This window comes from Danio rerio, chromosome 15, assembly GCF_052040795.2.
Source record: "Danio rerio strain M-AB ecotype USA chromosome 15, GRCz13ab, whole genome shotgun sequence".
Classification (NCBI taxonomy): Eukaryota; Metazoa; Chordata; class Actinopteri; order Cypriniformes; family Danionidae; genus Danio; species Danio rerio.
The window spans coordinates 31,412,501-31,429,040 of record NC_141035.1 but is presented as its reverse complement, the minus strand read 5'-3'; the positions used below and the strand labels follow the sequence as shown (position 1 = coordinate 31,429,040).

The 16,540-nt window shown below is 34.8% G+C and overlaps 2 protein-coding genes across 5 annotated transcripts in view; one reads left to right on the top strand and one right to left on the bottom strand.

Moving 5' to 3' along the window:
* The window catches only part of nova2 (NOVA alternative splicing regulator 2), an 80,494-nt gene extending 68,724 nt beyond the window's left edge, over positions 1 to 11,770 (bottom strand). Inside the window, exons 1-2 of one of the 2 annotated variants that reach the window (NM_001309524.1) lie at positions 11,099 to 11,738; positions 4,854 to 4,916 (exon numbers count right to left, since the gene is read on the bottom strand). In NM_001309524.1, coding sequence (NP_001296453.1) covers positions 4,854 to 4,916; positions 11,099 to 11,255 — 220 coding nt within the window. In that variant the 5' untranslated portion in view covers positions 11,256 to 11,738. Of the gene's footprint in view, positions 1 to 4,853; positions 4,917 to 11,098 lie in introns of both variants that reach the window. The other variant, XM_087282957.1, reaches the window with a different exon arrangement.
* Positions 1 to 16,540, top strand: part of LOC147833701 (uncharacterized) — a 108,288-nt gene that overhangs the window by 88,178 nt on the left and 3,570 nt on the right. Inside the window, exons 3-4 of one of the 3 annotated variants that reach the window (XM_087284277.1) lie at positions 3,760 to 3,849; positions 12,671 to 15,690. In XM_087284277.1, the coding sequence (XP_087140403.1) occupies positions 3,760 to 3,849; positions 12,671 to 12,836 (256 nt within the window). In that variant the 3' untranslated portion in view covers positions 12,837 to 15,690. Of the gene's footprint in view, positions 1 to 3,759; positions 3,850 to 12,670; positions 15,691 to 16,540 lie in introns of those variants that run through there. The other 2 variants (XM_087284276.1, XM_087284278.1) reach the window with 2 other exon arrangements.

The following is a 16,540-nucleotide window of genomic DNA, read 5'->3' as shown; positions in this document are numbered from 1 at the left end:
TCAGGATACATGGGAACTTCTTTAATAATATATACAGTTTAAAAAGCATCCCAGGTGGCACTTCTGCAAGCTGCTTGACTGCCCAGAATGTGCAGACCTGTAATCTAGCAAATGGTATCAAATTTAAAGAAGCTCAAATATAAACTAGACGTCATTTTTAAGAACATTTCAGCCCCTACATCATTTACATGCATCCATTTGTGCTAAAAAGAAACCAACGCTATACTTTCCAGATGCAAATCTAAAATCTGCTATAATGAACTTGGGTCAAGTAATCATAATACTAAAATATGGCTTCTTAGATGCCTTAATGTATAACCGACATAACCCAAAGCTCTCATATTGTCCTAAGTGGCAATCAGAGTAGGCAGCTATAAATAAAAGGAAAGCTGAAATACTAGACCAGCAAAGAACTACAAGACCACTATAATTAGATCAGTGGACTTAACGGGTTGTAATTAACGCTGAACCTCGTGTATTAATGCTGAAGTTAAATAGGGCCGATAACAGTGACGAACTTCAGCGTAGATTAGTCTGGAAATTGGAAAGATCAGAGATAAAGGCACATTTCGTTAAACATGTCAATCAAAATAAGACGATTTTTAAAGAAAGGCTCCCATTTTACTGTAGATTTTGTAAAGAAGTAGCCATTTTTAGCAAGTGGCCATCATGGTGCATGTATTAAAGCACAAGACATCCTTCTCAAGAAAGGTCAGCGAAGGTTTTCCTGAAAGTGGAGCAGCTGTGGGGCAGCAAGTGCTTCGTCTATTGTTGGACTTTTTACCTGGTTGCTGCATATCCAGGTCAGCAGAAGCACAGTACATGGTCTCTGCTCCGTGACTTTACCATGACATTGTATCCCTCAGCCTGGGCCGCTTGGGTACACGCTTAATATTCCACCACAATTAATCTGTGTCGGCTCCCAGAAGACGGCCGCTTTAGATTAGATTGTTATTCTGGAGAAGCAGTTTATCTTGTCAAGCTAGGCTAAGCTACATGCTCTTGCAGCCCAATACTGATGATCGGGTAAAAATCAAAAGAGACCGCGGTGCTCACTATTAATGTCAGAGTGCAGCTGGAAAAACAAACAAGCTAACAACGGCAGTGACGATGAGGATGCGTGGCATGTTTTGGTCGAAAGCCTGACTTAACGGCATCACTGACAAAGTAATGACACATGTCTGCAGTTACGTGTCAGCCAAATTAAGAGAAGTGTTAGTGTACTGTTAACAAGACGTACGTCACAGAACAGACTGTTTTAAGCAGACAACCATAGATACAGCAAAATGTACAATTCTGTTACTGTTTACTCACTTTAGGACACATTTTTCACTTCTGTGCTTAACAAAAGGAGTCATTTTTAATTCTGATCTTGGTTTTCTGTGTGTTTAAATACTGTAAAGACTTGAACTTTTTTTTAAAAAGGGCCCAAAATATACTTGAATTTTTTTATGCTTACAAGAAGGTCCATCAGCAAAAAAGGTTGCATACACACATTTAAGTTTTTTTTAAAACATTTAATGTCTAAAAGATGGCAATAATGAGGCACAGACATGATTTCACAAGGTAACTGGGGAAAAACTAAAAAGTTAAGTCGCTGTCATGAATCTGACATTTTGGTGTCTAATATATTATACCAGAAATAATTATGATAAATCATACAACTGACTTTTTGGATCATTTCATGGTCCACATTAAGAAAATACAGTATTAGTAATAATAAAGACCATTTCAATGTGGTCATGTCAGTGGCTCATGAACATTACCTGCTTGTTATCAAACTATTTCATAACTGTAACAAGAAGCAATTAAATCATAACTCAATGTTAAAACAGCTAGCATAACATTATTTATCAAAATGTGGCTCTTTTTGGATTCTCGGAATCTCTAGAAATTAAAAATGTAAAATAGTAAATGCGCTCGGACCATTGTTTTTGTTTACATCCCAAAAAATGGTCTATAAAAGTCTAAAATTAAAAATACATAATTTCTAAGTATTTATTTATTAAAAATTCTTTTAGCAACAATTAAGAAAACTGTAACTTGAAAGTGGCTAAAAGTCAAACCCCCTACAAGATCTGAATGGTTGAATATTGCATATAATGTTAAAAATATGGAGAGGTTGACTACAACTGGACAAATACCTGCAAAATTGGGAGAAACTGATTCATAGCTATGTCTTTATACAGTATTAACTGATCTTATATGTATTTTTTAATGTAATCTTTAAGGAAACATGTGACCAGTCAACTGTTCATTTGAGTTTTAATGTGTTAGTGTATTTTATTATTATTATTATTATTAATATTATTTGTATTTGTATATTTTTCCTTTTTCTTCCTGAGAAAAATAAATAAATAAAAAAATAAAATAAAAATGAATAAATAAAGTATTAAAAAGTACATAATTTCTAAGGCTAGATATTTTTTTTATGAATTGCCATGATTTTTAAACCTACAGAAAATATCTGAATGAAAAGATGTTCACCTATATGGAAACTGTCTCATTTAGCCAGCCATTCAGATTCAATGCAGAATGTGTGCAGTGCGTTTCACATACTTAATTAACCAAACGCACACACAAAAGAAAAACATGTGGAACCTCAACTTTCAGACACAAATGATGATATAATATTATGATGATATATTGTCTGATAATCAATAATATAGTAACAACAAGTTATAAGTTGATATAGTAATTATCACTACAATCTTAGTAACAGACAGATTGTTTAAAGAGGATAGAGAGTATCTGCATTTGAGCAACTCTAAAGCTTTAAAATATTACAAAGTTATAACTTGTGGCATTGTAATCGCTCAAACACTAAGCAAAGATGAGATAAACTGCTGAAAGATGTGAGAATGTCTTTACTGATATACATATGCACACCACATTAGTAGACCCACACTGAATCTGTGTGCGCAAAAATCAACAAATCTTTAGCCCATCATTGAGTCTATTTATTTACTTGTTTAAAAGTGTGTAACTTTATATTCATTCAATTTTTAAATTAATTTCTGTAATATTATTTACTAATTTGAAAATTTTTATATGAAAAATTGACAATCCAGTTTGTAAAGTCATATTTTTTGTTTACCAAATAACTGGATCGAATTGGATTTGCATTGTAAACATTAAATAAAAGTTCAAAAGGTATTGTTTTTTATTATATATATATATATATATATATATATATATATATATATATATATATATATATTTATATTTATATATATATATAAATTAGGTTTTAGTTACAACACTCCTAATAATATATAAAATTCTGTGCAGAAAAAGATCCTAACTATTAGATTTAATAATGCATGTGTCAACCGTCAAAGCATGAACTTTAAAACAGAAGTGTACTTTGGGCTTAACAGTAGTCATTATGACTGAAATTGGACTCATAATTTAATTCAATTAAATCATGAGTTTGGTTTGTGAATGAATCATTTAAGACTGCTTTTGTGACATGGATCAGCTGATTCATTAGATCTGACTCAACAGTATGATTCTTCAATCGTGATTCTGATGTAATATAAACAAGCATCAAGCAGATGTCAACATTTTAAGTGAACAATGGTTTTATTTAAGTCTGTTTCTCATGCAAAGCTATCATAATGACTTAACAAAAAACATTTATTCAAATATATTTTGTAATTCTGAAGCTTGACAGTTACAGTCCTTACTTTAAAATGAAAAGTTTACTGTAACAAATATCAGTTAATTAACCGTTTTGTGTCTTCTGTCTATTTGCAGTTGTGAATTGCATTATGGGATGATGATCTCTGCTCTGTCTACTTGTGATGTTGAAAGTTCAACTCTACAGTTTAACAAAGTGACCACAAGGTGAGTACAATTGTTCATAAAAGTCACTTTTTCCAACTCTTTGTAAGGCTAAACGTTGTCAGAAGAAAGATCAAGGCCTCATAATTCGATTCAAAATTAAAAACATTAATCAAAAATTATGGAAAACTGTTAATTTATGGGTATTTTTTACAGTAAAGATGATAACAGAATAAACATTTATTAGTGAGCTGTCTCTTTAGCAGTACTCAATGGGATGATTTTAACTGTGTTAAGTCTACTTGAGGTAATCTCATTAGATTCACCGGTCAATTGATCTGGATGTGTAATCAAGCAGATCGCCAATAAAACTAGTACAGTCTTAAATGGTGAATCAATAATGGCGGCTTTCATATTTAGCACACTAGTTTTTCAGCTTATGCATTACATAAACACCACTGGAATAATGAAGGTTACTGTGACATAAATAAATGTACTCAGAACTGGGTTCACAAACACCTCTAAATGACGAGTCCCGATTTCTTTTTCACACGCATACTAAAAATTGCTGTTGTTTTCACACATTATAAACAGGCGGTTCAGACTGTGTCTACAGATACATGCTTTTCTGCGATGACCCAGATTTCTCACACAGCCAAGACTGTCCTCCTTTTGATTTGGATGGGTCTAAATTTAACCTTGATTAATATGGCACGGGGTTCATAAATAATGTGTATCATGCATACATAAGTATTCTCCCTTCAAAAGCATCTAACAAAAAGTCTGTCATAAACTGGATCAAGAGGCTGCGTCCAGGCTGGCTATAATTGACATTATCTACTCTAATTAGTGTAAAACATCAGACACGATGTCACGTCAAGCATCACATTTTCATAACAACATTAGGCTGTTTTAAAGGTTACATTGTTAATTATGTGCAGCGAAATATAACAAAGCATTGGGGTGATTATGCAGTCAAATAAAGGCAAGAAGCATCACAGAGTTAAAGGTAGACTCTGGTTTGCAAGATCTGGAATGTCATTTTGGCAAAAAATTAAACAAATTACCGTGAAATCCGACAATATCTGATGAAAATGGTGGATCATGGATGGCCGCTTGGTTGCATCTGTCTAAAAGAATGTGAATGAGAAAATTAATCTTTGTGGACATGTCAGATAGAGAAAACAAAACAAAGTGAAGCACAAAACAATGGCAGAGTCTACCTTTAATACGTCCTCCTGTAATCATGAACATAGTTTGTGAATGCTGATGACATGGATAAAGATACAGGATGAAGTAATAATGAAATTTGCAGTAATGATTGACCGGTTATTTTCATTGTTGTTTTGAATTTAACATGGCTTGATGACTGTCTCATACATTTAACAGCTTTACTTTGAATTAAAAGATTATTCCAGGAGGATCAATACAAGTTAAACTCAACTGACTTCTGGCATAAATTTGGTTACAACAAAACTGAACACTTAATTTTGTATTTTCTTTAAAAAAATAAATAAATAAATAAACTTTACAATTGAACACTTACATTCGGAGTAAATAGTTCAATTCATTAAAAAAATAATGGTAATTTTACGCATAAGCATAAAGGCTCGTACACACCAGGATGCTTTTCGTATGTGTTTATTGTCAGCGTTTTTCTGACAGTGTTTCTGCATTCAAACCCAAGCGATTTTTACTGGCTTCAAGCAGAAGAGTATGCAAAATAACCTTAACGTTAGATGGCGCTACACAACTTTAAGCTTCTGACACCTGCTTGTAACACAGAAGAAGAAGACAGAAAGTTGACACTCTTGTTGTAAAAGTTATTGGTGATTCAAACAAGCATGGATGGTTCAAGTAGCAGCTTCAGCTCTAGCGATGAAGAAATGATTATTGTTCACCAGTGCAATAAGCAGCTCCATGTTTATATCGCCTCTGGGCATCTTCTTCAATGTGCGCTCATTGACAGTTATGTTCCTGAGCGCCTCCAAGTGCTGTTTACTGTAACTTCAGGAGCTACGTGCATGTGAACAAAAGTGCCAATCTGATTGGTGGAAAAGGTTTTGATTTTAATGCACTTTATTAAATCACGAGGCGTTAAACATTGACGGAAAACACGAGCAAAAAGCATCCCGGTGTGAACGGGCCTTGATTGGTGGAGAAGGTTTTGACATGGCACATCAAAACAAAAAACAAGCATGAGGCGCTTCTTTAAAAATGACACTTTTACGATTGGCATTTTGTGCGTTGGTGTGCACGATCACATTGGCGCCCTTTATTTAGACACTATGCGTTAAACGTCGACGGAAGCCCTGGTGTGTAAACGGGCCTTATGAGTATACAACAGTGTACAAAAAAACCCTGACATTTTCAAAACAATTCCTGTTCAGAAAGATTTGCAGTAACAACTAAAACACTGTATTTTCCATGTCAGTAGTTCCCCATGTCACTTTCAGGGCTGAGTGATTTGGCCTAAAATCAAAATCTCGATTATTTGAAAATTTTAACTCGATTACAAGTAATGAACGATTCTTTTATTTATTTATTGTTATATTTATTATGTTTGCCCTCCCTGCGCTGCCCACACTAGACAACGATACAAAGCTGACTAATTACAGAACTTGCTTTGTGTCGTCGTGACTTGTAGTTACATTTTTGAGAGGTCGGCGTCGATCATAGCGAGGGTTTTGTAATCGTGTGAAGCAGAAGTGTAAACAGAGCAGGGGTCATGTGACTCCACACACAGTAGGGAACGTAATTGAAGAAATTGACCTGGAAAAATTGGATTGATTATACGTTCTAAATGTCGATTACGATTACTTTTCGAATAATAGCTCAGTCTTAGTCACTTTGCAAGGAAATATTGTTGTCAAATACCCAATTATATAAAGACTGAACACATAATATGCATGTGCATGACCCCACCATTTTCACAACATTTTTGTAGTTGGCAGGCACAAAGGCAATAACTTGCACTTTTTCACGAAAACAAAAACTAGCATGTCATTGTTTTGTAAAAGAACGGCCAAAATGCATAAAACGTTTACAGTTTTTTGCTGAAAATGTTGTGTAAATGCTTCTGAAATACTCACTGAAGACATAAAGAATAAGAGTGTTAACATAATTTTCTGTTATCAATAACTACTGTTACATCCACAGGTTAACACCACAACTATGCAAATCAATTGATACACAGAAAAATGTATTAAAGTACTGTCCAAATACTTAAGCTTGCCATTTCAGCGTTTAAAAATCCCCAAAATATTGGTTCCAATCACTTCCAGTGAAAGTAACTCCGTGTAACCTCATTAATTTTAACAAAACTATGATTTTTAAGTTTAAAATAAGCCATAATAAGTTTTAAAAAGCATTCTCTATTTGTTCTCTTCCTAAAACATGGTTCATCCACTCAGAGTTTGAGTTGGATCAAGCTCATTTCCCATCACTTGTCAACACAAAGATCTGGCTGAGAAAAATCAGTGGAATACACTATACACGCATATCCGTAACAGTGCCTTTGAGGGAAATGAGTCCCTCCCATTGTGTGCTACACCGGGAAAAAAACAAGAACAAGTTACTACGCTGTTATTTATCCCTCCAGTTTACTTAATATCTTAATAAGCCTTGTCTTGCCTGTGCATCTATATGACTGCACGCATTATACTCACTAAGAAGTCAAAATAATTAATAAAAAAGCCCAAATGAGTGAATGAGTTTAAAATAAAGCAGTGGGTGTAAACACAATCACCGGTTGCTAGAAGCTCCCAAGAGAGTCACGGTTCAAAATAAGCAACATCAGCCTGTGTATTGAGAGCTTACTTTGGGGACCTTAAAAAAACAGCAACAAGGCAATAAACCACATATACTTCATTGCTTTGTTTGCTATAGATGCAGTTTAAATGTACAAATGCAGATTCATAATTAGGCCAGACAGCATTTGTGCTTAAGCAGTTCATGCATCTAATTTTAGTGGAGCGATGAAAGGACCACTTTCCCTTCCCGGCTGTCCAAGCAACTGCCTGAACAAAATGGCTTCCGATATAAACATTGCACCCCAAATAAACATCATACTCGCTTTCTGCTGCACGTGACAGAAAGCAGCGTGCTTTGTTCTATCAAGCACGAAAAGCTCGAGGAGAAGCTTTTCGCATTGCTTCTTTCATTCATCTCATCCATATTCATCTCAGGTCTCGTCCTCCATTCCATGGCAGACGAGTCGAGAGAGGCGAGCAAATCAGCCAATGTGGGGACGACATTCACAGCGCCCTCCCAAATCCTCACCATCCTGCATGAGATTTTTTTTTTCTTTGACGCAGTGCATTAAAGAACAAACCGAACCAGCGCCCCCTTCGTTTTGAAGCGATTGTATGGTGATCAATAGGCAAAGGGCTGCATGGATAATCAATGATATGATGGGAAATTGGAGAGATGGATCCAGGACGAAGAAAGAAACGATTGGCCCGATCAAGAACCGTGATTAGAGATGAAACACGGGAACACAGTGCACAATAAATCTATATCTAAAACAGTTGTATAAACTTGTGCGCTTAATCTGAAAACTAGTGGGAGTGTTGCGTTGTAGGTTGTGGGCGAGAGACGAATCGGTTATTGGTCCCCGTTTAAATGTCTGAGGGGGTGGAGGTGAATCTTCAAACGCAGCTGGCAAATCATGTTTATGTAATAACCCCATGTAAGACGGATCCTGCGTCTATTTTCTAATCCTACAGGCAGAAATGCACAAGCTATGGAATTTTAAAAAAGGGCTAGTCACTCATTTGGTATGCGAAAATGTCTTTATGTAGTAAAAAGCGACACCGAAACGCACGCACACTGGGTCACAGTACCGTAACGCTGTCCAGCTAGGACATCTGTATCCTCTAAAACAACCTTTTGTAAATGGAAGCACTGTCCCGTGCCAGTCCATCCATTTACGAAATTAAAACATTACATCTTATGAGACAGCTCGGGACACGGAGAGAGGCTTTTTGGTTAAGTCGAAGCCTTAACGATCAATTGGCAGGAGCTCAATTTTTGTTTTGAAGCCAACTGACTTTCATCTCAATGTGTATAACTTTGTTCTTACAGGCATTCGTCCTCCACATCAGGATTTTTAAGGAGTAAAAACTAAACATGACTCTAAATATGACCATACAAGCATATAAACTCTAAATCAAACAAAGTAAAAGGTAGAAGGAAACAAATTGGACATATTATTGTCAGAGTCGTTGTTAGTTGTGTTTTACAGTTTCAGTACGCTGCCCTCAATCCATAGTTTTACCTCAGAATCAGTCTATAAAAAGTGCATGTGCACTAACTTAAACAATGATCTGCCTGTTTAACTGCTGGTGATTAAACTGCGGGAACATTTAGACCCTAAGTGGATGATATCATGTTAATGCGTGCCATATTTTCAAACTCTTTCAAATTAAATAGGAGTAAAATCTAGAATACTCCCTCTGGGATTTTTATCAACATGTCCCACCAACACTTGGAAATATGATTAAATGACTAATAACTAAATAAAAAAAAAATTATTATTCAGAGACATTTAGCTAACATTTAGACATTTTCTAACATTAAGTTTGGAAAAAAGTATAAATTCTAACTATAGATGCTTAAATTGAATAACAGTGTTGCAAATATGGTAAAATAAGTTAACTGTTGTTATATCAGTGCATATAGCAATATGCAATACCATAAAATGCACTGTTTTAATAAACTGGATAAAATTCATTGAGTATTAGAATAAAATCAGAGCTCTTACAGCTCTTGTATGAATTAATTTCCTTAACAGGCTAAGAGCTTTGATCATTTTATAGAGATTTCATAAAAATTAATTTGTAACAGATGATTTTTATTGGAACTTAACAACATAAGATTACAACACTGAGATTTCCTGTATAATTTTTATTGATTTGTTTTTGACATTTAAGAAATTTCAATATTAAAATTTCCAGAACTGCGGGAACCCTGTTGAATAATTGCAGTTGGCACATAAATTCCAGTGAAGCCTAGATCTCTTAAGCATCAAAGTCTTTTCATTTAAGCAAATGGATCTGCCTGTTATGCCTCCCACGGATCCAACATGCTTCTTCTGACTGACAATTCATAATGCTTTCTGCATTGATTCTACCCATGTAAACATTCACCAATCACTTCATCTCTGCACCACTGTTAACTCTTTAAATGTAACTACAAATATTAAATCTAAAATAAATACAAATAAGACATTCTTGCACTTTGAAAAATAAAATCTTACCTTTATTGAAAACTTGAAGTCTTCCAATTGAAAAATACTCTGTAGGTTAACAATATTGTGAATATAAAGAAGCTTTATATCTTAAGCTTTGCCTTTAATGTGATTTTTTTTTAAGGCCCAAATAAAATGGTTTGATAAGAATTTAATCCTAATAGGTCAGAAAAACAATGTTTTAGACGTATAATCTGCAACCACACTAAGATTTATCAATCATCTGAATGGATAATACATTAAAAATATGTGCATATATTGTTTTTAACGTAAATTGAATGACAAAACAGTTGAGCAGACAAGTGTTGTGCACACAGGGCATCTTATGGCATCTGCAGGAATGCATAATAAACAAGCAAGCATGGGCCCAGTATAAACAAAAGACTACAGTCAAATATTGAAGCATCTAAAACACTTCAGAGCACTGAAATTACAAATATGGACATTTTAGATTTTTAGATTTAAGACATTTTTAGACATTTTAGATTATAGAAGTTTTAATAACATTATATTAAAAATATTAAAGTGCACGTGCTTTAATAGCTCATAACCCTATATATATATATAATATATAATATAATTCTTTATCTTCTGTTCCTGGAGTATTAATTTTCAAATTTCCAAATAAAAGATTATAAAAGCACCGGATCATAACGCAAGGTCATCTGCGGTGATAACAAGGATGCGTAAACGCTCGAGCCATGTTTTCCAATGCTTAGGTACGTGCTCACTATATTTGCCTATATTTAGGAATACACTACTCCTTTATCCCATACATAAGCTTTTAATGTAGGAATACGTGTTTGGTAAACGACCGTCGTCGGTGCGTAATACTAGACGCAACCACCAATTCAGGGCCACTTAAAATGGACGCGAACTGTAAATATGAATGTAAAAGCTCTGATGCACATGTCTGGCGAAGCGCGAGCACGTTAAATGGCGAGATGCGAAAATGAACCTGCGATCATACTTTCATCTTCACCACTGGGAGCAAAACATCAAAGCACTTGTCTCGTCTTTTGGGAAGAGACGCTTATTTGTTTGCCAGCATTCGGCTCTTACCTCCTGTGTTTGTGCGCTTGGTGCTGCTGGCCTCCGTCGGGGTCTCCAGGGGTCTTTTGCGGGAATCGGGGGGATCAGACTCCATGTGCGGCTGTTGATTGTGATGATGCGGATTGGAGAAAATCCCGTTTTGCTGCACTGCCCCACCGGCCATCATTTTTTATAAAGAAGCTTTAGGCTCGGTCTCGTCTCCCCTACAAACAATACGCAGATATGCTGTTTTCTAAATGTGAAACCACGATGATATGAAGGTTTTTGGGGTGCGTCGATCCTCCGTAGCAGCGCTAGATAGAGAACGAAAGACGCATAAATATCCAGAGGCTCGAGGCTGGACTGATATTAATAACAAGTGATGTGGGAATCGTCCTCGTTTTGCGGCTCTGCGATGGCGCTCTCCTGCTGGAAAACAATATATGACCTCAGCGGTCAGCAAGAACTCTCACTGCTAAAAGCTGGGAAGATGCGCGAATAATAAATAGCACGAGGAAATGTACAAGAGGCGAAACTGAAAGAAAGCGGATCCCGCATGCAGGTGGATGAACCCTGCGGATGGAGCTTGGATGGTGTGTTGAAGCGCCGCACGAGCGCTTGACGGAGATGCGATGTTTCTGGAGGCTCGGACTCGGAGATGCTGCAGTCTTGCTTTCAGAGCATCTTTGCGCGTTTCTGCTGGAGCGCAGAGCAGCGGGTGACGTCATGCGGAGCCGAGTGCGCGGCTGTCAAATGTGGAGCCGCAGACACGCCTCCCTCGAACCGTGATTGGTCGAGGTTTGATTTTTTTCCGGCAAAGTGGAGTATAAATCCTGCGTGTCACATGACAATACTGGAGGAGGAGGTGGTGATAAAAATGAAAGAGCATCACTGTAAAATAAATAGGCAGAAAGATGTTAAAAATAAATAAATAAAAGTTTTAAATGCGCAGCTCGTCTCTCTCTAATCTATAAGTGTTTAACCTATTTTTTGTTGTCATTATAACAAGTACAAAATATATATAAAATATAAGAGTATAATAACAAAAAAAGATATATCATTATTAATTATAATAAACATCATTATTTATTACATTATTGTTTAACTTTAGTCGTTTTTATTGTTTGTTTATTATTGTTTTATAAATAAATAATTGTGAAATTATACATGAATAATTTGATTGTAATAATGACAATTTCATTACTAATAAAAAAAATTGATAATAATTATTCTTAATAATCCATTCATTGTTGTTGTTGTTGTTGTTGTTGTTGTTGTTGTTATTATTATTATTATTATTATGTAATTTGGAAAAAATATTAATAACATTAAAATAAAACATTAAAATAATAATTATTATATAATTACATATGTAAAAGTAAAATAGAATATATGTATATGTATTTATTTATCATGTTGAAATGTACATTTATATACATTTATTTTACTTTATATTTAAAAATAATAAAAATATCATAATCTCTTTAAAAAATGTAAACAATTTACAAAGAGGTAAACATTTTTTCAACTTTAGTGTCCTGCAGTGCCCAGTAAGACACTGTCCTTGACTCACACACACATACGCTTCTTCTGTGTCAACAGAAGGCCGGAGGAAAGCCCTTCTCTTCCACCAGATTCACATCAAGGTGATGCTGCTCTGTCTGCTGCATGCACACAAAGAGCCACCTCACGCAATTTCACATTTCTGTGGAAAAACCCAGCAGTGCGCCAGTGCCATCTCAAATACATAAGCCTATGCTCAGTGTGAGTTTGAAGTATGAGACAAACCGATACTGAGACATTTGGCTCCTATTTACCGGGAGGAAAACTGAGCAAAATAAATGACTATAAAACACTTGTGCTCCTTTGAGTCTGGCCATCCATAAAATGCAATCAATGCGAAACAATCAAAGTCAGTTGCTTTGTTTATACTTCCAGTCACATTCTAGAAAAGCTCATTACTCATTAAATCAAACGGGCCAATTGTTTGATTTAAACAACTAAAGCTTCAGAAATGTGAGAATTATGATCAATGATGCCATGAATCTGCAGTTAGTTCAAGCATATGCATTGTGTTGTATGGGTGCATATGTAGTATAATGCGTTGCATTAAAGAAGCTAATGTGATTGAGTAAACTTAAAGGATTCTCATACAGAGCTGCATGATTTATCTCTCTCTTTCTCTCTCTGTATAAAAGCTGGGTTCCAGTGTTGAAACCTCCCAGCAATCAATTTTGTGTTTAATCAACGTCTAATAGATATCTAAACTTAGACAACTTAGCTAAAACAAGGCTAAACTTGGACTGTCAGTAAAAATCTAATAGACATCGATAGCTCAAATCTAGACTAGGGGTCAAATAGACAGATTAGACAGACTTTATATGTGTAGTCATTCATTTCTGTTTATTTGATGACTAGTCTAGTTTTGGCCTATTCTTAGACGTCTATTAAATTTTCACTGACAGCCCAAATTTAGCCTTGTTTTAGCCAAGATGACTATGTTTAGCTGTCTATTAGACATCTTTTAAAAACAAAAAAATGATTGCTGTCATTTCACTTGTTATTTTTTTTACAAATTTAGGTGGATTGAACACAAAACAATTGAGTTATCCCCCCCAAAATGAGAAATTGTGTTATTTCAGCTCATTTTATATAAGAAGCTTGAACAAACAGCAAATATTTTTGTGTTTAATAGAGGTCTAATAGACATCTATACATAGACAGCTTGGCTAAAACAAGGCTTTAGTCTCAGATAGTTGATTAGATTTTCACTGACAGCCCAAATTTAGCCTTGTTTTAGCCAAGACAACCATGTTTAGATGTCTATTATGCAAAAAAGAAATGGACCATACATCAAAATTCTTTTGGAAGTACTCAAAGTGAATCTAGCTTGCTACATAAAGGAACTCAAAACCCCACCCATCTAACATTGATCAAAATATTTATGGAAGGTTCATTAAAAAATTTAAATAAAAGGCATGCATAAATAGCATTTACAATCATAATATGAAACTGGGGGGGGGGGGGGGGGGGGGGACAAAAATTAAAAGAACAAGAATAAATTTATGATTCTTAATATTATATATTCTTATAATTGTTTGCAGCTCCAAAATACTATTTAATTGTCATTTTAAATTTTTAAATCCCTCAAAATAGGCAAGGCAAGTTTATTTATGTAGCAGATTTTGTACACAATGGTAATTCAAAGTGCTTTACATAAACAAGAATAAAAAAACAAGAAAATAAAAACCTTAAACAGAAAAAAAACAGATTAAAATGTGTTATAAAATACACATTTATCATGTTTTTTTGTATTTTTATTAAGTACAGATCTGAATAGGCATGCTATTTATTATTTTTACATTCATTCATATGCACTGAAAAAATATTCAAAGAAGATTTCTTGGATTTACAAAATTTTCTTAAGTTAAGTGGTTGTAAACAATTTATTTTAGCTGAATTTAAACAAATTAAGCTGAACGAACTTGTTTAACTTAAACAAATTGTTTGCAACAATTTTGCAGATATCATTTTTTAAGTGTTACAATATTTAATAATTTTCATAAGTTATCTAAAGCATTAAAATACTCTTTATCAAATGTGTATACTTGCCTTTTATATGCTTTCTATGCATATGAACTCACTTTTGTTCATTTAATCTGATGTCGACTCCAAAGTGGGACATCTCCTCATTGACCCATATTTATAAACTAAATAAATTTGACCAATATGTGCACCAATTTGCACCACATAAATCCACTCCATCTGAAAATTAAATAACAGACTTCTTCGACTACACAAAATCCACATTTACATATCACCAAACGATGCACAACAAAAATCACGTTTTGTTTACCAGCAATGTATTGCACGCGAATGTTAATTTCTGACAGATGGCGGTGGCTAAAGCTCTCCATTCCTGCAATATGGGTTTATGAGCTTTCCCATAAACCCGTGCAGTTTTTCCCCCCTCTGTCACACTGGTGAAAGGCTGATATCTCGTGGAGGATGACTTTCAATGCACGACACCCTCCCCCACGCGGGACACATTGTTTGAAGAGGGGACCCCATCTGCCCCCTTTCTCCATAAGAGCACCCACACTATTGTTTCTGCAGCCGACACAGGAAAAAAAAAACTTGAGAATTGGCCGGACTGAGCAACATCTGGCATGAAATTCCACATTTATTTATGAGCAACAACATGGCACTATGCAGGTTTAAAAGGAGACAGGGGTATTCGATAATTCATCTGGCACGAACGGCTTTTTTGGGATCATTATCAAGTTGTTTTTACAAATAAACAACTACTAATAAATCCAATGAGAATACCGAGTTACTCTATGCATGTTGTTAATATCTGCTCGAGCTGGAATAATAGATGGGATTATTTGTTGGTCAGATTAGTGGAAAGTTGAAGCAGAAATGCTTCATGGTTTAGATATTAAATGAAAATTAAATATATTTTTGATTCATATTTCTCTGAATATTTCTCTGGTTCAAAACATCAGAACAACATGGCCAAAATCTGCTATAAGCGATGAAAGGACATAAAGAAGAGTCTCCTTCTTGTGTATGAAATAAATTGTTAGATTTTGAATGGTAATAAAATAGATTTTTGATTCATAATATCACTGTACAACTTGTGTTTACTTCACTTATCATACATAAACAATTTTTTATTTCTTTGTATGTAAGATGGATATTTCTCTGGCGCATTCTATTGCATTAAAAGAACAACAAGGCCAAAATCTGCTACACGCAATGAAAGACATAAAGAAGTGTCTCCATCTTGCGGATGAGTTATGAAATCAGTAAATTTTTAGATTTTAAATGGTAATTATATAGATTTTTTATTATAATGTCACACAACTTGTTTTTACTTCTCTTATCATGCATACACAATGTTTTAGTTTCTTTGTAGGCTATGTAAGATGGATATTTTACTGGCGTATACTATAGCATTAAAACGTCACAACAACAGGACCAAAAATCTGCTTCAAGCAGTAAAAGACGTAAACAAGAGTCTCCATCTTGTGGATGAATTATGAAAGCAGTAAACGAGCAGAGTAGAACTGGTGTTCCCTCAAAACGAGGTCACAATATTACTACAACACACTCAAAATACATATTTAACAATTTATTTTGTGGATATATTCATTTTTGATGCATCTACACACAGTACAGCATAACAACAATGTTGGAATGTTGGTCATGTGTGTTTTTCATATAAGATAAATAGTTTATCGATTGCAGGATCTACACTGCCAAAAAGCTTTTGAGAATGAAAATGATATTGGAAAGGCGGTTAAGAAATATTGTATTTACAAAAGGCCAGCTCTGGAGGTCATGCAAGTTTACTGTCGTCTGGTGGCAAAACCGTAGACCGTAAACGGTACATTGTTTTTGTATTTTCCATGTGACAGTAAAATGTACAGCCGCCAGATGGCAGCAGAGGGAAGATTTCTCCCTCTC